The sequence below is a fragment of the Alligator sinensis genome, unplaced genomic scaffold (genome assembly GCF_000455745.1).
Source record: "Alligator sinensis unplaced genomic scaffold, ASM45574v1 scaffold690_2, whole genome shotgun sequence".
Lineage (NCBI taxonomy): Eukaryota > Metazoa > Chordata > Crocodylia > Alligatoridae > Alligator > Alligator sinensis.
In genome coordinates this window covers 35460-59309 of record NW_005843265.1, presented here as the reverse complement: position 1 = coordinate 59309, position 23850 = coordinate 35460, and the positions used below count along the sequence as shown (strand labels likewise).

The 23850-nt window shown below is 43.7% G+C and overlaps 1 protein-coding gene across 1 annotated transcript in view; it reads right to left on the bottom strand.

Moving 5' to 3' along the window:
- Positions 1–23850, bottom strand: part of ITCH (itchy E3 ubiquitin protein ligase) — a gene marked incomplete at its 5' end in the record, with an annotated part of 79964 nt that overhangs the window by 24102 nt on the left and 32012 nt on the right. The window contains 8 exons of the mRNA XM_014527023.2: positions 617–776; positions 1815–1903; positions 8808–8879; positions 9885–9957; positions 10621–10749; positions 12650–12734; positions 19304–19370; positions 21208–21382. Coding sequence (XP_014382509.1) covers positions 617–776; positions 1815–1903; positions 8808–8879; positions 9885–9957; positions 10621–10749; positions 12650–12734; positions 19304–19370; positions 21208–21382 — 850 coding nt within the window. The remainder of the gene's footprint in view (positions 1–616; positions 777–1814; positions 1904–8807; positions 8880–9884; positions 9958–10620; positions 10750–12649; positions 12735–19303; positions 19371–21207; positions 21383–23850) is intronic.

The window sequence follows — 23850 nt, the reverse complement described above, 5'->3', positions numbered from 1 at the left end:
TTTCCCTGCAGGGGAGCAGGGGGCCTGGGCTGCACATTGCCCTTGGCCTGTACTGCAGGGCTGGGGGGGCAGTGGGAGTGAGCGGGTGTACGGGGCCCACACCGGTGTTCTGGGGCCAGCGTCGGCAGGGCCCAGAGCAGGGCAGCATGAATACAGGGTCCTTCCTGGCTGGCAGGGACTCTATGGAGCTGTGCCAGCTCCCTCCTCTCCCTGCTGGTGCAGCCCAGCCCGATTCCACAAACCCCTGCCAGTCTACCCAGTGCTGGCCTTGAGACATTGGTCCCAAGACTTTGGGACACTGGTCCCAAGATGGTGACTAGGGGGCGGGGCGCCTGTCAAGGGACGGAGATACCCATTAAAAGATATCACTCACAAGAATCCTTGCCTTTTGCATAATTTCTAGACCATAATTCCAACACCACCACAAAATGTCTAATACTACCATAATTATTATTGGTACATACACTGCCTGAATATATTAGTTGTTATATACAGACCATCTCATAACAGAATACTAAATAGTTTGTTCATGATTTGAAACAAATTTTATGTTTTAAAGTAATCATTGAAAAATTAGGATATTGTGGATGTGCATTGTTCTAGTGTCTGAACTTACCATGGCAATAAATCTGCCAATAAAACGGAAGTATTTCAGATGGTCTGGATTTATGTAAGAAGCTGGGTTTATCTGTAAACAGTAGTTATCCTTGCCTGCATACTCAAACAGGCAATACATTGGGTTCAACACTTCATGAGACAACAGGAAGAACCATTCCCTGAAACCACACAAAAACAAACAAATCTAAATACATAAATAAAAGAGTGCGACATTATAAACGGTTCTTACTAGTACACACGCTAAAGATTATTTTAGGAATTGCCAGCAGTTAAAACTGGTCTCCCTAGAACAAGTTTAGGATACCTTATACATAATAGAATTAGGTATTCAAATTTGTCCATTGATACAGTACTAAAAACAGAGTGTTTCTGATTAACAAACCGACAACTACTAAGATGAAGACATCCCTGACAAGCTTTAGATGTGTTTTATTTAAAAATTACTGCAATCACTTATGGAACAAGTATTCATACTCTGCCTCAATTCTTTTTAGAGACACTGGTTCAAGGATTCATCATTTAACCTTAGGATCACAGCTAAATTTTAATTTGCAAATATATATCAAACATATATATTTGATACTAATGGAGAAAACCTTAATTTGTTTATTGTTAAGCTTAAAAAGTGAACTGCTTCAAATATACTGATATCTTTTTGTCCTACAAACATTTTCATAATTTTATCATGATTTTGGCAACAATAACTATGGTTAATTTACAAGATTGTATCTGGAAAAAAATGTTAAAACCAGATTGGCAGAGCAGTGCATATTGCTGCTTTGATTTACTTTGCCATATCCACAAATATCCAAAGTTTCCCTTCCTGTCCACATTAATCTTTTTGGACCTATAACAGAGTCTTGTTGGGTGAATTTTATGACCTCTACAAGTAAATGCATGCTTATTTATTATTTCAATTCATCTCTGCTGTTAATTTGATCTGATGTATTATTGCAGAGTTGGGCAAATCTTGAACATCTTGCTCTTAGTTTTCAGGTGCCTTCAGCTTAAGACATTCACACAGTGGGATAAAACTGTTTTGTATAGTTTTACGAAAGGGGAAAATTATTCTGACTTTTTTTTTTAAGGCAGCCCTCATATCTCCTTGTGAGAGTCATTCACACCAAATATTGGCATCAACATTAAATTATTCATATTTTTATTTAAAAAAAATACAAAACACAGTGATATGTTACCTTGCAACACCTCCATAGTCTAAACCTTCTTCTCCAGGGAAAATGACCCACAAGCGTCGTCGCAGATCCTGAGGGCTGAAGCTCATTATCTTAGTCAAAGCAAAACAAGAAAAAGATTTATGCCAAGAACAGTTATGAAAAATAAAAACAATTGTTCAGGACACACTGTTATTTGATATCAAACCTTATAGGGCCTGGACCTGAAATTCTCAATAACCATAAACTTGAGCTCAGAGGTTTGCAAAAAGTAGCCACTCAGGAAATGCTCATGAAATCTGAGCTAGTCTTGAACACCTTTTCAACTAGCAGACTAAAAGATAAAAGATGTAACAATAAGTGCAACAAAATGAAATAAATATTATTAAATGGAACACACTTGACCTTGTTCAGCAGCCTGTCCTCAAAAAGGCAAGATTGTATTCCAACTCAGTGGCTAATCCACAGAGAAAATACAGGATGATTACACCCCGCCCCACTGCAAGATGTTATATTGACAGGATCTTAGCTAGAAGATATGGATTATGATAGGAAGTTCATAGCGGTATGTCAAAGTAATTCTATAGTAATTATTATTCTATAAATCAGTTAATTTTTCACATCTTTTCCTTCTACAGGTTTTTCTCACAGACAATATATTTATAAGATAAAATCTGGCTTGCACTCGCACAGTATTTCTCTTATACCAAGAAGAAACCTGAATGTTAAAGCAATTTTCCCTAGTGTTGCTTTTGGCACAGGATATTTGTGAAAATACTGACTAGGTCAGAGATCATTTTCTAGTTAACTGAAAAACCCTACAAGTGGTGATTTATATAAAACTTTGACTCTGCAAAGATGACTGTTTTTGCTTTCCCCTGAGACCGTCACTACTGAATGATCCTACGATCGATATTTTAAAATCTTTCCTAGTTGTCTGCAGTGGCTACGATAGATTCTACACTTACAAGAAACACAAATGTGTTTATAAATTCTGAACCAACCGGCATGAAAAGAAATATATTTGCTCATATTTTTGTGATATTTTATCTAAATGTATTTTAAAAAAACTCAGTTACAAATAAAGCAATAAAACTTGCTTCGGGAGTCTGGAGTGACATCTGGATGATGTGGCTGGCCCAAAGAAATTGATGTCAGATGATCACTGCCTCAATACTCATGGTGTTTGCTTGTAGGAGAATGCCAACATTGGTGGATCTGCCTTCCCACTGGATTTGGATAATCTTCTGCAGACCGTGTTTATGGGACTTCTCCAACATCTTTAAATGTCTCCTGTACACTGTCCATGTCTCCGTTCTGTAGAGCAAGGTAGGGATCACAACTGCTTGATAAACCATGAGCATGGTTTCAGATCTGATGTTGCAATCTTCGAACACCTGTTTCTTCAAGCATCCAAAGGCTGCACTTGCACATTTTAGGTGATGTTGAATTCCTTCGTCCATGTCAGCCTTCTGCTAGTGATGGTTTTTGAGGTACAGGAAATTCCTAATGTTCTCTAAAGTCTCACTGCGGATCTGGATTACTGGAGCTGGGGACTGCTCATTAGGAGCTGGCTGGTGGAGGGCCTTAGTCTTTTGAATGTTAAGCATCAGTCCCATTTTCTTGTATGCCTCGGTAAAGACACTGGCGATTGTCTGAAGGTCTGTTTTCAAGTAAGCACACACTACAGCATCATCAGTATACTGGAGCTCAATGATTCAGGTCAGGGTGGTCTTGGCTTTGGCTTAGAGTTAGCTGACGTTAAACGGTTTACCATCCATTTGGTAGTTTATTTTCATTCCAGCTGGAAGCTTGTTGGTAGTCAGATGTAGCTCTGTGGCAAGGAATATTGAGAAGAGTGTTGGAGCGATGACGCAGCCCTGCTTAACCTCAAAAGGAACTGTGATAGATCTATTACTGAGAACCATCACTCATATATCCTCGTGGAGCAGGCAGAAATGGTGACAAATTTCAGTGGGTATCCATACTTCAGAAGGCTACTTCTCGGTTGACAGACTCTAAAACTTTTGTGAGGTCAAAGAACGCCATGTACAGAGGTGTATGTTGTTCCTGGCATTTCTCCTGTAGCTGGTGAACTATGAAAATCGTGTCGGTTGTGCCTCTGGATGCCCTAAAACCAACACTGAGATTCTGGGAGAAGCTCTTTAGCAAGTGGAAGGAGTTAGTTCAGGAGGGTTCTTGCAATGATCTTTTCTATGGTGCACAGCAAGGGGATCCCCCGCCATAGTTTCCACAGTCGGACTCATCTCCTTTCTTGAAGATTGTCACAATCATGGCATCCCTCAGGTCATCTAGGATTTCCTCATCATTCCAGATCCTTAAGATGAGGGCATGAAACTGTGATGTGAGCTCCTCTCCTCCCTGCTTAAAGATTTCTGCATGGTTTCCATCTGCTCCAGATGCCTTGTAATTCTTCATTTGCTTGATGGCTTTCCTCACTTCACTGGAGAGATTTCAAGTTGATCTGCCTGCAGGTTATGGGATGGAGTTGTGAACTCTCTTGGCAACAGCAGAGTCTTGATTGAGAAGGTCTTCAAAATGCTCTTTCCAATGGGCATTGATGGCTCACCTTTCCTTTATCAGATGTCTTCCATCCTTAGGTCTCAAGGGAGTTGCTCCCCAAGTGCTTGGACCGTTAGATGGCTTTAGTGGCACTGAAGAAACCGTGCATATCGTGGATGTCGGCGAGATGTTGAATTTTCCTAGCCTTGTCTTCTCATCATTTGTTCTTCATATCACGGGTTCTCCTTTGGACCTCTGCCTTGGCTTGTTGGAGTTTCAATTTCTTTTAGTTGGAGTTAGTGTCATTTTGCCAAACATAAAAGGCCTTGTGCTTGTGATCAATCAACTCTTGGATCTCCTGGTCATTCTCATCAAACCAGTTTTGATGTTTCCTGGTAGAAAATCCAAGTATTTCTTCACAGGCACTGATGGCAGTGGCTTTTAGGGCCCCCCTTGTGCTGCTGACATTCTCTCATTGTTATTGATTGGAATTCACCAGTTTTTAACTGAGGCACTTGTGGAAAATTCCTTGCTTGGGTCTTGAGTCACTTGCTTGGGTCCTTGAGTCCTTCAATGTCGATCTTCTATTGACATTGCTTTTGCTATAGCCACTGTTTGGCAGCCAGCTTGAAAGACATAACTGAGCAGATGAGTTGTTGACCAGTTCATCAATTATCAGCTCCTAGCATAGCTTGGGTGATGCAGACAACTTTATGATCCCAGGCACAGGTGATGACATAAGTCAATCAAATGCCAATGCTTAGATCATGTGTGTTGCCATGATGGTCCTGTGCCTGTTTTTTTCTGGCAGAACAGGGTGTTGGTGATGGTGAATCCATGTTCTGTGCATTTGGTCAAGAGGAGAATGCCACTGGAGCTGACCTTTTCTGCTCTTTCCTTGCCAATGGTTCTGTCCCAGAGGTTGGAGTCCCTTCCGACCCTGGTGTGAAAATTACTGAGAACAAGTTTGTCTCCCTCCAGAACGTCAGAAAGGACTTGGTCAAGGTTGACACAATATTCCTCCTTGGTTTCATCAGCAGCATCACGAGTCAGGGCATATCGACTCCCCATCAGTTTAAGATGGAAGTCACGAGGCACTCAGTCATTCTGACAGGGAACACACTGAGTTGGTTTATGAGTTCATTCCTAATGGCAAAACCAACTCTGTGAAGCTTGCATTCTCCTTCCTGTTTACCCTTCCAGAAGAAGGTATAGCTGCTTCCATGTTCTTTGAGCTGCCCATCTCCCACTTGCTGGGTCTTGCTCAGTGTAGCTACATCAAAGTTGTCATCTGAGTTCTCAGGCCACAGTTGCAGTGCAGTGCTTTGGGCATTCTTTTAGGGCCTCACTGACGAGCCTCCTGAGCTTGTCAAAGTCAGCTTTCCTGAAGTTGAGGACTTCTGTATTACTGATTGACTTGCCAGTTTTACGGCAGATGGTGAAGGTGATCAGCTCGTGGTCACTGTCACCCAGCTTCCCTTCGATCATCAGGTCGCTGATTAGGTCGTCCCTGGTTGCCAGTACCAGGTTGAGTAGTGCTTTACCTCTCGTCGGCCTGTAAACTTCCTGCTTCAGATAGAGGTCATCCACGCATGAGAGAAAGGTTTGTGACCGCTTGGATTTGGCTGAGCACTCCTCCCACGAGATGCCCGGGTAGTTAAAGTCTCCCATGACAACCATACACCGGGAGCGCGTGGCCTCAGCCAATTCCCTGGCAAACTCCTGGTCAAGGTCTTGACCTTGGGTAGGGGGTCTGTAGTAGATGCTCACCATAGTATCCCCTGTTCCATGTTCCCCATGGAATTTAACCCAGAGGGTCTCAAGTCTTCCACCATCATAAAATTGATTTTATCTGGTTTGCCAGCAGGTGGCAATCCTGCAGAGCAAGCTCTGGGTGAGGTGTGCTCGGGCCCCGGCCTCTGCTAGCAGGCAGTGGCTTTGGCCTCAGCTGGCACCGGAGGGGATGCTGGGTGGAAGCAGCCTGGCCCATCTGGCCACCTGGGAGATACAGTCTGGCCTGCCCAGGGCCTGTAGGGCTGGATTCCATCTCCCAGGCGTTGCGGAGGACGCTAGGCAGAAGCAGCTCCATCTGCTTGCCCAGCACTGTGCAGCACTAGCAGAGAGCAGGGCCTGCTGCACAGTGCCAGGTGGGCAGGCAGGGCTGCTTCAGCCCAATGTCCAGCACCTGGGAGATGAAGTCCAGCTCTACAGGCCCCAAGCAAGTCGTGCTTGGATCCCGGCCTGTGCTGGTGGGTGGTGCCCAGGGTCTGTGGGGCTAGACTGCATTTCCCAGGTGCCACAGGAGGCACTGGGCAGAAGCAGCTCCACCTGCCTGCCTGGCACCATATGCCAGGCTGCAGGCGACCCACATTCTAGCCCGGGTGGCTCTGGCTGCCATGGGGTTCTGGGCGAGGCTGTTTCTGCCCAGTATCTTCCACAGCGCCAGCAGAGACCAACTCCAGGAGGGCGGGGGAGCAGGTGGGCTTATGTTCCTGCTGCTGCTCTGGCACTAGCCCTGCACTAGCCCTGGCCTGGCTGTGGGAGTGTGTGCACACATGCATGTGTGCATGCATACATGTGTGCACATGCATGTGCACAGTCCTTAACAGCTCACTAAACTTGTTAAGTGGCCCTCCAGCCCAAACAACTGCTCACTCCTGCTTTTGGATTAGCAAGTATTGGGGATTCCAAGGGAGACGGGCAACATTGTGTTGTCTAAAGAGAGAACTCTCCATTTTTTTTTTGTACTGATTTGTCTAAGAATGGCTTTGTTATGCATTGGCTGCAACCATGCTGATGGCAGTGGTGTGATGGTGGTTATTTTTGCACCTTCCCCCTCAAAAAAAAGACCCCTCATTCAGTTACTGGGGTTCCCCCTTGGTCTGGAAATTTGGCAGCAGAGAAGTGGTGGCAATGTTAATTGCCACCAAGAAATGCAGCAATTGATGCTGCCACTGCTCCCCCACAACAATATTTCTGGACCCATGGGGAGCCCCACAGACCAGATGGCTGGTTCAGTGGGCTGGGTCCAGCTCACAGGCAGTAGGTCAAGCACCACTGCACTTTTCTGTTCAAGACTTTCACTGAAGTGCATCTTTTGGTAGCACCGTGTATGCTGGCTGGTTAACTATCCTATGTAAATAAACTATCAGAATAAAATCTGACCCTCATTTTGCAAAATCATATCAGGCAGAATGGAATTATAATCAAAGGAAGCATTAACAGGTTTATTAGTTTGAAACATCAGAACCTTCTGGGCCAAGCTTGGACTAGTATGATAGTTAATGCTGAAACTTGCCCAAGTTTATCACAATCCTTGGAATTTATGGGAGCATGAACATCTAAGTAATCTACCCAGTAATCTACCCTGTGTCCAGAAGATGAAGATGGCAACCAACAGTAAACTTGGACTCAAACTTCCTCTAGAAGACATTAATTTCTTGTTTTAGTCAGCTGCAAATATATCTAATTCTTTGACATCCCCACCTGCAAAAGATGCCTTGCAGGATTTAGTTCTTTACAGTCCACTTGTCCACAAATTACAAGCTGAGTTGATCTTTCAGGACATTGTGCAAGCCCCATAAATGCACAGCCAATGATGTAATATGATGTTGAATGAGCCACTTCCACAAACTAGCAGCTTCTTTGCAGAGGAAAAATGACCATGCTTTTCCCTGCAGTGTTAGGGTGACAGTATTTGGATCTTGGGGAGCATTGGATTTGCAGCTGAATAAAAGGCTATATCACCTGTGGCCTAGCAAAGCTGCTAACCACAAGGCGGAATGGTATGTTAAAAGTAACAGTGCAAAATGCTTAGGCAAGCATTTTCCTAACAATGTAGTACTGTTGTAAGATATACAGCTCATTGTGTAAAAAGAACAGGAGGCAAACCACCAGCTATTGTTAGGAGATAAAACAGAAGCAAGACCTTGGAGATGGTGAAGAAATCAGCAAGAAACTGCAAGTGACCAAAAGAAGCAGAGGTCAGAGTTTTAGGTATGCACTCATAACAAAAAGACATGTAAATAAGTGAAATGCATAGGTAATTCCATGCTAATGAAGTAAACAGAGGCAGAGTTTAAAATGGGAAGGACTAAGAGTAGAACAAAGGAGAGACAAAGTCAGGGTAAATGTTAATGAGCATAAACCAAGGTGTATAAACATGGAAAGAACTAATGTTCGTGGCTGCTCCGTTTTTTTGGGAGCTTGCCCGAAGCCGTCTCCACTTTGAATAAAGCTGCTGATGAGCAACGTGTGCAGGTGATGTGTAATGGCATCTATCTGTTGTCTCCCTAGTTGCTGGGCATCACATGGAGTCGGGGTCTAACACATAGTATTATAAGAGCTAATATTTTTGTCTGTATCATTTTACCTTCATTAACTGGTTATCAAAAAAACTCAAGGCAGCTATTCAATTTCAGCTATAATGTTCAAAATATCTTCTCCGTTCAGCTTGTACAATGAATAAACTAGCCTGGATTAATAATACAATACCTGCTGAAACGAATCCTCAAACAAAGTCTTTCTGCTCACTGTAATCTTTATGTGTTGTGGCATAGCCAGTTGCTGAAATGCACAAATATTTCAAACATGAAATACATGTAGTTTTAAATGACTGTTTTAAACAACATTCAAACAAAGTAACTGGAAATTGTAAAAGGGACAAGCTCATCTCACTAGGCTAGAAAAGACCATAAACAGCAGGTTTGGATTTTCAATTTTTTCCTAGGAGCAATTTGCTATTTGTTATTCGTGGCTACAGTAAAGCCCACAGGATCTCATATGACAGTTCTGAACAGGTTCCAATGACATAACATATTATTACCTCCTGCAAATCAATAATTACTTCTCAATAAGAGAAACTCCCTACCCAAATTTTAGTAAAAGTTGAGAGTTTTGCACCATATTTACATTACATTTATCTTCCTCATAAAATACAAACCACCAAATAATTGATGCAGTATCTCTGCTAGTTCTCAAAGGCTCTTAACTCATTTTATGCTTTTGGACTAAGAAGTTTTTGATCATATGCTAAAGACCAAGGTATTTTTTTCTCTTAACACATAGGAAGTTTTGAAAATCAAGATGGGTGCATCAGAATGAGACTATACCATCTTGTCCCATAGTACATGATTGATGTTTCAAAAATAAATAAAAATATATAGACTTTTTTGAAGCTTCTGGACTTTGTACTTTATTCGTATGTTATCACAGATAAAATTGCATCTTACTTATCCTAACTTAAATCCACTATATTAGTCTTTGTATACACTTCTCAGAATTAACAGCAAAAATAAGATACTTTCCCTTGATCAGTTTTGAAAGCCGCTACTTGTACAAAACATCAATGAAAATAAACTGTACTTTCTTTGTTTTAAAAAACTTTAAAAGCCATACAGAAGTAGTTTAAACCTAATTTAAAAACTCATGACAGTCTGTGTTAATTATACATTTAGACTTTATTAGCTTAAATCACTTTAATCCATATTCTAAGTGCTTCCACTGTCACTATTTGGCTGAAGCTTTACAGAACGCGTGCTTAACATTTTTAATATGAAATATTTTCTTTACCTGACACCAAAATCGGAAATATTGGACCTTTGCCTTGAAGTCACGCACATAGGCTATCTGGGGTCCATTGTCTCTGGAACCAGGAAGAAAAAATGAGCTATGAAAATATTTCTGAAACTCATGATACCACTGCTTGCAAACTCTTACATCTATGCCGGTGCCTTTTAAAGCCACAGGCTGGATTGAGCTAGTTTGGGTCAGAGACAGGCAGGCACTGGGACCGGGACCCAGCCACTCCTGCCAATTTTCCCCACAGTGGCACAGGGACAGAACCCACAGCCAAGGCTTGTCCCCATGGTGGCAGAAGAAAGTGCCTGCTGCCAAAATCCCTTGCTGCCGAATCCCACTGAAACCTTACGCCTGCAGGCCATATAAAATGGTTCACAGGGGTTGTCAACCCCTGATCTCTTTTGTGATTTGGTTTATCTGGTTGGCAAAGCCAAGCCATTTTCTAACAGGAGATGTTTGCTTGGAAAAAGCTATGGTTTGCCTTTTAAAGAAAAATCTTGTTAAAAGAAAATCTGGGAGGGGAGGGGTGGGGTGGGGGTGTGCACGCGCACGCGTGTGTGTAAACGTTCCTCTTACTGCTTGGCTGGAAGGATTATAAACTTTCTGACATACACTTGCAAAACGTTTTAAGAGCTATTTATTAAAAACCCAATGTATGTTTTCTTTAAAAAAGAAAAAAGAAAAGAACCAAAACAAACCAACCATCCAAACAAGCAAAAACACTTACAAAGCAGACTTTCCAGTGCGGGGATCTATGTATGTTGTAGTTCTTCTATTGTGATCCACAAAATATGGAATGCCATCTACTGTAAATCTCATTTCCCAGCCTTCTGGTAAGGGCTTCTCGTTTAACTGACTAAGGGGCACAAGAAAATACAAGGTAATCAAGTTAATACATGCTATTAAAATACCACATGCAAGAACAGCAGAAATTGGGAAGAATGCTAGAAAAGTTCTGGAAGTTTCTAAGAGGAATTTTTGTTTGTTTTTTATTCTGTCTGGTCTGAATCTTCCATTTTAAAGTCAGATATCACTATAAGCACCAGTGTAACTGAGGTAAAGTTTGCTGACTTGTGGGGGGTGAAAAGGGGAAGAGAAAAATAGTCAGTGCTACTGCTGGCTGGCCATACCACTGAACCCAGCACCAGCACCCAGGAGCTACTCTGTCCCAAGCACTAGGCTGTCATTATATCTCTGATTATAAGGTCAGAGGACTACCTCATCAGTTTTGCAGCTATTTTCTCTCCCTAAATTGAAGAGTTCTGTATGACAGTGAATGAAATTTAGGTTTAAAAAAAAAAAAAAAAAAAAAATCACAATTATTAAACAGAATTTGCTACTATTCATATTATCATCATCCTCCGAAAGGTAAAAGATATAACAAATCAGAGTCCACGTTCCAAAGGCAGACTACGCTGACCTTTTTGAAAATGATGAAGAAATGATAAAAGTAACTTAGAAATAGCAAAATAATACTGTCAAGTTTTATACCAATCCTTTAGAAATTTAAGATGGCCTCAGATCATGGGCAAGCAAAATCTGGCGCGCAGGCCAGATCTAGCCGGCAGTGGACTCCATATGCCAGCAGCCCCTGTCCTATGGCTGGTCTCCATGGAGACTCCAGCCACACCTGCACTGTGATAGAGCAAGGCTGGGGTTGCCATGTAGACCAGCCCCAGCCACGCTGGCAGGGAGTACATCAGGGCAGCGCAGTGGCTGCTCCAGAGCTGCTGGGATCTTGTGGTGGGGGAAGCTTCATCTGGGGCCAGGGCAGAACTGCAATCTGCAGCCTACATGCTCCAAGCAGGGGTGTGCAGGCAGATCGTGGCTCTGCCCCGGCTTGGGACCAGGCTATTACCACTGCAAGGAGCTAGGGAAGAGCCTCAATCTGCTGCCTGCATGCCCCTTCCCAGAGAGCAGCTCTGCCCTGGCCCCGGACCAAGCTGCCTCTGCTGCAAGCTCCGAAGCAGCCCCCTGCCCTGTCAGCACTGCTGTGGCCAGTCTCTGTGGCAATCCCAGCCTTGCCCTATCACAAGGAAGGTGCAGCTGGGGTCACCATGGAGACTGGCTCCAGCCATGTGGGCAGGGGCTGCTGGGAAATGGAGTCTGGCTGTTGGCCAGATCTGCCATTTTGCCCACCCCTACCCTCAGATACTGCTTTTTAAAATTTGATATAATAAAGAAAATCAAGGTTGTTCATGTCATCTCATCTGAAACTATGAAGTCAAGAGGAAGAACTATTAAAGTAAAAAGTCCTTTTATTAATTCCCCCCAATAAAGTTCATATCGGCCTCTTATTTTTAAAAGATAGGAATTTATTTCCATTTTTATCAGTGTTAAACAGTAAAAAGGTGTTGCTGTTAAGCGATGCTCTTGTAACAGCCTGCATGCTTTTTAAGTGAACTTGTCTGAAGAGACTGCAGAGAGCAGTAAAATATAATCCAATCTTTAGTTGTCAGAAATCATAGCATCATAAGAAAGCAGGGCTGGAAGGTACCTCATGAGGTCATCTAGTCCAGCCCCCTGCTCAAGGCAGGATCATCCCCCTAACTAAACCATCCCAAGCCAAGCGTCTGCCTAACCTGATCTTGAAAATTTTAAGGGATGGAGATTCTACAACTTCTCTGGGTAGCCTGTTTCAATGTTTACTGACCCTCATAGTCAGAAAATACGTTCTAGTTCTCAGCCTGGCTAACACAATACTTATAAAAGTATATTAAAGTTTCATGTGAAATTATGTAAATTAAAATTCTTACCCTTGACTTCTAGGATCTTCCCACTGTGTGATACGCGTGTTGTGATTGACAAAATATACCCTGCCATTGTTATCAGTTCTTTTTTCTGAGAAGAAATTAAAATTTGAAATTTTAATATATGTTTAAATTAACCTGAGGCTAAAAGAATCAATCAGCACACCTAGTGGCAATGTCTACTTTCTTTAGGGTATATAGCTCATGTAAAACTTAACATAGCTGAATCTTCATCTTTCTGTCTTCAAATCATCAATCCTTGCCTGTTTCTCCACAGGAGTATTCTAGGATATGCAACCTCGTAGTGGAAGGTACTGGACTGTATCATAACCTACCTTCAACAAGAGTATTGAAGGTGTTCATCTGATAGAATCCTTAGAACCTAGCCCCTACTCCGAAGAGTTTCTCTTTTTTGTATCCATAGAACATCCAGCACAAGACGACCCTAATTCTAATAAAGAGCTTTGGACAGAAGCATAACACAAAAAAATCATCCTAAAAATGATAGAATTTATGGCTATTTATGCCCCTTTAAGAAACGCTTTTTTTCAGCAGGCACGCAAAGTAAGGTCTTTGACACTTTCCGTCCTTCTACCTACCTGCTGTTTTAGTGCAACAAAAGAAGTGCATCCACACTTTTGACTGCTGTTTTCTGTGCTAAAGAAAAGCACATCCACCACAAAAATGGCAGATCTGTGACAAAAAGTTGCTGTTTCAAACAGCAACTTCTTTGTTGTACAAAACTTTTTCACACCAAACTTAACATTGTGCCAATGGGTAAGGGAGGAAGGGAGGGCAGCTGGCAAGTTTTCAGGGTACCCATCAGGGGCATTACAGCAGCCATTGTGGCTGCCAGAGTGCTGGGTTTTGCTGGAGCTCTGGTAGTAGCTGTAGGCATTTAATACACATGCTCCGTGAGTTGGGCGGGGTGGGGGGGTGAGGGTGGGACATTTTAATTAGAGCAGCTCTAATGAAAGCACCCAGTGTCACGTGTATCAGCACCCCTGCCGCCATTTTTCAGCATGGGGATGCTGATACATGTGATGCTGGAGTCTGCTGGAGCATGGTAATTACCATGCTCCAGCAGACTCTATTAAGTGAGTCTGCTGTGATGTGCTGGAATTAAAGTCACCCTATGTTACTATGGGAATAAACACCACCACTGCCAGACCCCTAGGAAAAGCTAGGGTTTTGACAGGGGCAGCAATGCTTACAGAATCCCCCCCGTGCTGCTTTGTGGTGCTGAGCAGCCCTGATGTACTGGTGCCTTGCTCCTGTCCATTACATTGCCCCTTATTCCTGACCCACAGCCCGCCCTGCTGGTACCCCTCACTCCCAACCCACAGCTCCCCCCACAGCCCTGCCAGTGTCCCTCACTTCCAACCCCCAGCCCCATAGGTGCCCTGCACTCCCAACGCATAGAACCCTGGGTCCTCCCAGTGCCCTCATTCTCAAACCACAGCCCTGATGCCCCAACCCACAGTCCACTCCCCCCGACAGTCCTGCTGGTGCCCCTCACTCTTGACCCGTGGGAGGTGGTGGCTGATGCAGCTGGAGTAAAACATGGAGCCCAGCTTCCCCTCCCCTGTGGGCAGCACGGCTAGAGTAGAGCCTGGGAGTAGGGAAGGAGAATGGGAGGCAGGCTGCCGGCTGTGGGCTTGGGGGTCCCTGCCCTGCTACCCTTCCCCAGGTGCCTCTGCAGCCCAGGGGGCAGGACCCAGTGCGGCAGGACAGAGTGGGGCAGGGAAGCTTGGTGCTGCTGCCAGTAGCCCTATGCTGCCATGACCAGGTGACCCCTGCCTGCCCAGCAGCAGTGGGGGACAAAACACTATGCTGATGCCATCACTGTTGCCAGGCAGGCAGAGGGTGCCCCATCATGGTGGTGCAGGGCTCCTGGTGGCAGGAGGTTCCCTGCTCCGCTCTGCCCTGCTGCGTCAGGTCCCAACTGCTGGGTTGCAGAGGTCCCCGGGGAAGGGAAGCAGGGCAGGGAGCCCTGAGTTCACGGCAGGCAGTCTGCCTCCAGCTCCACCCTGTGCACATATCTGGGGGGCATGTGCCCCCTCATACTCCCCCCTCCCCTGTGGGAGTGTGCATAGCAGTGGGGATCTGGGCCCCTGCCAGTCCCTGGACTAGCCACTCATGGCTTTCTCACGCTCCCCGCACAGGCCCTGTGGCTGTGCATTCCCGTCTCAGGCCCCATGGACTGCCCTGGCTGGGCTGTGCCCCCAGCCCTGCACAACTCCCTCTCCTTCTACAATGTATCCTTCACTCCCCCACCCCACATCTGACTTACTTGGATGGAGCTGCAGGAGATGCTCTCCATGCTGCCTGGCTGCAATGTGCATGTGTGTACATGCACATGCACGTGGCACCCCTGACTTGATCGCCTTCCTCCCGCTCCCCACAGTCCCAAGCAGCCCCTTGCAGGCTGGAACTCTGCTAGTCAGCAAGGGGAAACCCATGGTTTCCAGCATTTTTCTTTCTAAAAGGGGAAAAAAAGTCTTGCTCCTTAAAAGGGAAATTTCGCATTTTTCTCCATATGTAGTGCGCAGGTTTGTTATTACCCTAAAATAGAATAGTTTTCTGATAAACATACTGTTAGGTTTACAATAATTTAGATTATTAGGAAGTATTAGCTTTACAGCTAAATACAAGGCATGACCTGTGGCCTAGCAATGCAGCTGACCACAAGGCAGATTGATAGCTAAGCCTTTGCTTGTGTCAAGTAATCATTTTAACTGTATTAAGCATTTTCTGAGTTAAAAACAGCAAGTATCTCTGTGTCTGTGTGCTGAAAAATCAGCTACAGCAAGAAGTAAGATAAGACAGGGAAACCATTGTTCTGGGTGCACTGGTTGTGTCCTTAAAAAGTATCTACTACTGTATAAGGTTTTGCTAACATATTATAATGTTACTGTTACTTAACTTTTAGCTTTTAAAAAAGTGCTAGTTCAGCTTAATAAAAATATGCTGTTACAAAGATTTGAAAAGCACCACCCAAGTATTGCTTTTTTTTGTTAACCATGAAGTCTTGCCTTGTTGTAATAAATATAAAAGATCACCTCACCCTTAGGGGGGGGCCATTTTGCCTTTTGCTGGCTTTATGGTCTTTGCTCGAGCAAATAAACAGCTGTCTTTCTTTACCCGCGTTGTCTGTCAATCAAATTACAGCTAGACAACGAACCTTAGGGAGGTTTCTCCCACCACACACAAAAGGGGGAAATCAGTGGTTTTCTCCTTAAAAGGAGAAAATCCACATTTTTCCATGGTAAACAGAAAACCTGGATACCTACTAATTAATCATTGCTGCTGCAGCTGGCTTGTAGACAGCCCCATCAGTTATTGTTATGACAGCAAGAACTGTTTAAGTGAACCTATCCTCCTCGCTAACAGAAACTCCTAGGGGCAGGGAAAGTTAAGGGACAGTGCTGTATCACTCCCTGGCTGGAGATCATGCATTGCTGCAGCTTTGTCCCACTCCTACCAGGGCGCTGGCACTTGTGCATACCCCACAGTGATATATTTTCTGTAGTGCTACAAACTGGAAAACTCCAGATTTGCACTTTTCCAGTTTAGCTTACTTAGACTCAACAGTCTATTGCTCTCAATTTAAAAACCCATACATCTATTTTTTTTCCTTGCATTTCTTCATGTGATATTATAAATCCCAAATGCCTGTGTTATTGTGATGAGTCTTCAAACCCAATTGGCTAATGTAAGAGCTGGTAGGGGTCATTGCGCAGCCCTTGGCCCAACTGTATGAGCATTCATGGTCATCTGGCCAGGTGCCAGGGGATTGGAAGCTAGCTAATGAGGTCCCCATTTTTAAGAAAGGGAGGAAGGAGAATCCAAGTAACTACAGGCCTGTAAGCCTCACCTCGGTCCTCGGGAAGATCTTAGAGAAAATCATCAAGGAGCACATCTGTGGGGGGCCTGCAGGGGAGATAATGCTCAGGGGCAACCAGCATGGGTTCATCAAAGGCAGGTCCTGCCTGACCAACCTGATTGCCTTTTATGACCAGGTAAACTAAATCCTTGGATGATAATGTCACCGTGGATGTAGTCTTTCTAGACTTTAAGAAGGCCTTTGACACTGTCTCTCACCCCATTCTCATCAATAAATTAAGCGACTGCGGCATTGATGCCTACACAGTTGGATGGGTAGAAAACTGGCTGATGGGGTGCACCCAGAGAGTAGTGGTGGACAGGTTGTACTCAACCTGGCGAGATGTGAACAGTGGGGTCCCCCAGGGCTCAGTCCTTGGGCCCGCACTGTTTAACATCTTCATCAGAGACTTGGACGAGGGGGTTGAAAGCGCATTGTCCAAGGTTTCTGGACACACTTGAAGGGAGAGAGAGGCTGCAACTAGATTTAGACAGACTACAAAAGTGGGCAGATGAGAATAGGATGGGGTTCAATGTGGGTAAGTGCAGGGTGCTGCACTTTGGGAGAAGGAATCCACAGCATACATACAGGCTGGGGAGTTCCGTTCTTGAAAGCACAGAGGCAGAAAGGGAACTTGGAGTCTTTATTTAACTCCAAGATGAACATGAGCCGCCAATGCCAGACCGCAGCCAGCAAGGCCAGCCATACCTTGTCATGCATCCAAAGATGCATCTCAAGCCGGTCCAGAGAGGTGATACTCCCCATCTATGTGACTTTGGTCAGGTCGCAATTGGAGTACTGCGTCCAGTACTGGGCACCGCACTTTAACAAGGACGTGGCCAGCCTGGAGAGAGTTCAGAGGAGGGCCACTCATTCGATGAGAGGGCAGCAGGACAGGCCCTATGAGGAGAGACTGAGGGGGGACCTGGTGGCTGCCTACAAACTCATCAGGGGAGATCAACAGCAAATAGGAAGAGCTCTTTTCTCCGCAGCACCACCTGGGGTGGTGAGGAACAATGGTAATAAGCTGATACAGAATAGGTTTAGGTTAGAGATCAGCAGGCAATATTTTACAGTTAGGGTGGCCAGAATCTGGAACCAACTTCCCAGGGAAGTGGTCCTCGCCCCTACCTTGGGTAAATTCAAAAAGAGGTTAGATGATCACCTGTCTGGGGTCTTGTGAACCCAGCATTCATTCCTGTCTGTTCAGGTCCCTCCTGACCCTAGCTACTATGAAACTATAAGACCTGCAAAATGTGAAAGGGTTCTAAGATATGTATATAAGTACCAAGGAAGTATGGAAACATATGAACAGTGGAACGAACTCACATATGCAAATTAAAAGGAAAAAAAAATATAGCACAGGAATGAAAAATGTTTATATCTACTAATTATATTATTTATTTATGCAGTCAGACAGGAAAAATAACCTATTCTTTGTTAGGAGGAAGAATGGAAGTGGTCTTCTCCACTGGAAAACTGTATTTCTTCATGCAACATTATAAATCCCAGCTGCCTGCATTATTGTTTTATGCCCTGAAGTATTACATATATCCAGACTAGAAGCCCAAATGGCAATGTTTTAATCTTTTAATTAGTTGAGATTTCCAGAGTTTAGTCTCAGAAACTTCTAGGTTTAACTCTGTGGAGTCTTTAAATTACATCATTTTGATAACTATCTTGCTCATCTCACTAACCACCACTTAAGTTCAGAAGCCGCTAATATTATGAACTGCTGGAATTAGAAAACAAGTTTTCATACCAATTTTCAAATAGAACTAAATGTTATTGGTTGCTAAAATTATGTTCAAAATATTTTATTTTTTTGCAAAGACGCTTAGTTGGCAATAAAAATGATTTTACAACCACACAGAACTTCAAAACAATGGTTCTGTAATAGTAAGACAAACAAACAAAAATCTGAATCATTAAAATGGCGAAGATGGAATAGAAACATTAAAAAAAGTCATGCTGTAATATAAAATCACTAAAAGTGAAACAGAGTAATACTAGAATTTTATAATCCATTTTGAAATACTACATGCAGGCAGTCCTTGACTTACAATGTTTATAAATTGACATCCTGTTTCAACTTTCTCAAGTCAGTTTCGACTTTACAACGCTTGATCTGACGCAATGCCACGTCAGTGAACAAGTTCGCGTTGCCCATCTCCCTGAAGGACATCTGTCCAAATTTCCTTGGACACTTTTCTTTAAGAAAGCAGACAAGACTCCAGAAAAATTTGCAGCCAAGACTCCCGAGAAGATTCTAGTCAAGAACCCTTCAAAAAGTCCAACCAAGAGCCCTTCAAAAAGTCCAGAAAAGTCACCTCAAAGAAGTATTTCCAAATCAATATGATTGCTATTTACAATATAAATACATTAACGTAGCTATATTACTCATCTATAATTGAGTGAGTACAAATTTCTGGGGTATTTTTGGTGAAAATAGAGTACTGGGCCGTGGTTCAGGAATCAACCCCCCATTTATAACTTTGTTTCCTATGGGAAAATCGGTTTCGAGTTACAATGTTTCGGCTTAAGACGCAGTTTTCAGGAACCAATTGTGTTGTAAGTTCGATGATTGCCTGTACATCTTGTCAGGACTTTTGAACAGGTGCTTTTTAACAGATTTAATTAGAATAGATTTTAAATCCATATTTTCAGTAAAGAAAAAGTACCATTAATCAAAATATTTGATAAAATAATTTGGCAAAGCATACTTAAACATTTAATAAAGTTACATTTTAAAACACTATGTGAATAGGGCTTACCCCATCCAGGTGGAAGTGGGCCAAGAGGATCAAATTCTTTGTTCTGTGTGGAAGTAAAGTCTTGGTTCTGCAGATTATAGACAGAAACCATGCATTAAATAATTACTAAATGCCAACAATTTGATTTCCAGACCTCTAGTATAGCTATCATATATAATTAAATAAATACATTCTTGATAATTTAACATGGGCAAAATTGATCAAAGGATTTTTTCCATATAAAAGGCTTAGATTCATTACAAACTGTTATTTCATTTGGGATCTTTAACCTTTTGGAATAAAGAGTCCAAAGCCATGGAATTATCTGTACTACTGCTAACTATTACTAAATAATTTGTAACTTCAGTAACATATGACTAAGTGGGTTTAAGCCCTTGTTCTTTGAAAAGTGCCTACCACATACAGAAGGAAATCAGGACTCAAAACCCAGGATGTATTAAAGCTCAACAGGCAGGGAATACTATTCTTTGGGTTTTTTTAGCTTCATCTAATTCCCTTTACCATTTTGTTTTGTGTGCAAATAATTAAGAAAACAGATCACTTTTCTCTATAAACTAGCTTTAAGCAATATCAGCAGATACTGAAATCTATCATTCACTTTTGATCTGCATCAGATTTTGAATTATTTCAACTTCCCTTGCTTTTCCTAACATTTACACACTATTATTGCATTTTACCTATACAAAGTGCCTCAGTTGCTTTGTCCATGTGAATTTTCTATACTGTTCTTCCATTAGCACAGCGTAAGTAAGTGATTAAGTAATTCTACTTCAGTTAAAAACCATGGGAACTGTATACAAATAGTTACCCTGAACAAGTCTCCAATCGCTACATCATCTGCTTTGACAGCAGCTGGTCTTAGACCAGCGGTGGGCAAAATACAGCCCCTGGGCTGTATCCGGCCTGCTAGACCATTCTATCAGGCCCATGGAGCCCCTAAAAAAATTTAGAAAATGAATATTTATCTGTCCTTGGTTCCTGGCAGGCACAAGCAGCCCCACACGGGCTACGAGTGGCTGCAGCGCGGGGAGCTGGCCACAGGATGGGGGAGGGGACACTTTTCCCCAAGCTCAGCACCAGCTTGTAACCCCATCCCTGCTGCCACCCTGGGCCCCCGCGCGGCTCCAGGCTCGCCCGGGAATGGGGGATGCCAGATAACAAAATATGCCGGTTAATTGAGCGGCACGGGCTGCCACTTCTTCCGCAGTGTCTAGGGTGTCCTGCCGCCCCTCCTATGCCATTGCTGCCCCTCCTGCTGAATTGCCGCTGGGCTCTGCAGGACAGGAAGTGGGGCCCTGCACAGCCTGTCATGGCCCCGGGCTATGGGGGCTCAGCAGCGTAGGCTGCTTTGCCCCAGGCCGTGGGGGCTCAGAGAAACTGGAAGTGCCACGGTGGGCACTTCCGGTTTCACTTTATCTTACAAGCCGGCATGCCGGTTAATTGAGCATGCCGGCTTGCAAGATGCCAGTTAACAGAACTTTTATCAGACAGTGGTCTTTGCCACAGACTTTTCACCACCTATATTCAATTAACACACAAACCACTGTATTGTGTCCCACTTATGATCAGTCTATATGCATAACTACAAAAGCAAGAAAGGGAGTTAAGGTTGCCATTTACTTCCCATATCCAGAAAGATGCATCTTATTATTAATATATAATTATCATATAACATACAGAATGCATTGCAATCTTAAGTCTGGCAACTTTATGGTGGGAAGCTTCTGACACCTTCCTTCCTAAACCCATGTACATACAGTTTCACAGAAGTGTGTGGAAGCAAGGGGGGAAAAGGGAAAATGTTTGATTTGCTTGATATACAGTGGAGACTTGTGGGTGGAATTTGGGAAAGGGGATGCTCCTCCATAATACACTTTTAGTTTATACCAAAATACATTTCTCACCCCATATATGAATCTCTGATTAAACTGTTGCATAGCTCCTTGAAGCTGACTGCGTTGCAGTTGCCATTGCTCATAATTCCGGACAGATTCCAATGTGGGTCGCTGCCATGTTGTTGTTCTAGTGAAGTGATCAACATAATAAATTCTTCCCATGTTGTCAACTCGTCGTTCCCAGCTAAGGAATGCAAACAAGGGTCTCAACAGTATGCAGTGACCTCAAAGGCTCAGAAGTGATTTTAGAGTTAAGTTAGTGACAAGGCAAACAGAAGATAAGTCTGGAAGAGGACATGGAGCTCTTTATCCTGGGCCTGTCAGTGTCTCTCCATTCAATTTCTGGCTAAAACATCTAAAGCCCTGGAGAAACTAATCTCTAGAATGAGAGATTTAGTTTCATTTGCTTCTACTGAACCAACCAGGTAGTCATCCCATTTGCAGTTCCTTAAGTACTGCAAGAACTGCTTTACATATCTGTCAGGTTCTAGTAAGTCATTACTATTATTATTTAGTGATAATCTTTACGGCTGGGATTGATGCACAAAGTAACTGCAGTCTATTGGCTTCTCTTAAAAAAACCCGACTTAGAATAATCTTTTCAGATCCCTTTGCATAAGACAGACTCAGTCATGCTCTTGGTACAATTCCACTTTGACTTCACAAAACCAAGAGAGTGCTCACATTGTAGTTGGTTTTCACTTCCTATCAACTGAAATAAAATTTAACAAAAATTTCAAGCTGTCATATGGTAATGGGAACATTATGTTAATGAAGTCTCCAGGTGAGAAGAATTGAAACCACCAAGTTTACAGTCACTGATTAACCTAGTAAAAATATTGCCCGGGGATTTGTTGCTCTCTTTAATATAGTATAACTTCATAAATCCAGCATCCTTAGGACCTAGCACCTGTCAGAAATTTGAAAATTCTGGATTTTTGAAACATAAGGAAAGTGCATAGCGTGGTCAGCTGGACGCCGGTTGGGGGCAGGGGCCTTGCACATGGGGGCAGCTGCTGCCATCTACCACCCCATGTCACTGTTCCGCAAGCTGCTAGTCCCCCCCCCACAAACCACTCTGTGACCGGTTGCCAGGGGTACACTGGTCAAAAAAAGGTTGAAAACCCCTGATATAGTGCATTTTTAAAAAGTGCTGGATTTTTGAGAATTCCAGAATTTTGAAAATCAGATTTATAAGGCTATACTGTATTAGTATAATACAGTATAGAGCAGAGGTGGATTATTATAGAGGATTATTAGCAGAGGTGATGTATTAGTATAATACAGTATAGAGCAGCACTGGAGTGAACTAATGTCTTCAGGCTAGACATTAGGAAGCGCTATTTCACTGTCAGGGCGGCTAGGATCTGGAACCAACTTCCAAAAGAAGTGGTGCTGGCTCCTACCCTGGGTGTCTTTAAAAGGAGGCTGGACGAACATTTGGCCGGGGTTGTTTGACCCCAGTACTCTTTCCTGCCACGGCAGGGGGTCGGACTAGAGCTCCTCAGGTCCCTTCCAACCCTACCAGCTATGAAATTACGAAACTAGTTCTCACTGCTGTTCTGTGTGTTCTTCTTTTATGTAGGATGCATGAGACTGTAAATCCAAGATAAATGAAGTGCAACCATAAAATTCTTTTTTTCCCCCTATTTGTTTTAAAAAGATGCAAAGAAACTAAGAAAAGAACAAAAATGATCCTGTTTAAAAGGTGTCATTGGTTGCTGGACTTTGAATTGAAAAAAGCTCTCCTGAAGATGTAGATGGAGAATGGTAACCTTAGGCACAGTAACAGGATGAAAAACAGAAAGCTCAGGAGATAGGGTCAGATAGGGAAGTACTTATTCCAAGTAGCCTACTGAGTATATCATTATTTGGGACTAGGGCCCTTATGCTACTATTTATGGTAACATTAGCTGTGGTTTTTGTTGGTTTTCTGCATGATGGTGTTGTCTATTTTCTTTAACCTTGACACGCCTAAAGGTCCATTTTTCTTTATCTGTGCTGCATAGTCTGACGGGTGAGCAATTATTTGGGCCCCATGGGCCATGCAGGAAGTTTAGCAGTTCTGTCGTGGGCTGGGTCACCTCCTGAGTCCCTGCAACAGCTCACCAAAACTCCCTCTGTGGGATAGGGCTGCGGGCAGGCAGGGAGCTGGAGTGGGAATGGGGCTGGCGCCTTGGATCAGCAACTCCAGGTCAGGGGTGGGTGGCAGCTGCAGCAGGGGCAGCACGGCCGGGACCCCCACTACCACCTCTATTGCCTCCAGGCTGCCCTTCTACCCTGAGAAGGGGCTGGAGCTGCTGCCCAGCTTTCATGTTGGTAGCCTGGGCGCACAGGCAGTAGTGGCCAGGGAGAAGCTGCTTCTGAGCACCAGGAAAAAGTGGGACCTTGCAGCAGTTGCAGCCACCTTTCTCTCGCTGCTGCCGAAGCCCTTCTCACTGAAGCTGCCCAGAGTCTGTGGGCTGGGGAAGCTGCAGGGAGAAGGACCCTGGCAATTGCAAAGAGGAGATGGCCATGCACACAGTCAGGTCCCACTTTTTCTTGGTGCCCAGCTGCAGCTTCTGTCTGGCTGCTGATGCTGAAGCTGGGTAGTGGCACAAAGTTGGGCAGCAGCTCTAGCCCTTCCTTGGGGTAGAAGGGTGCCTCCATCTT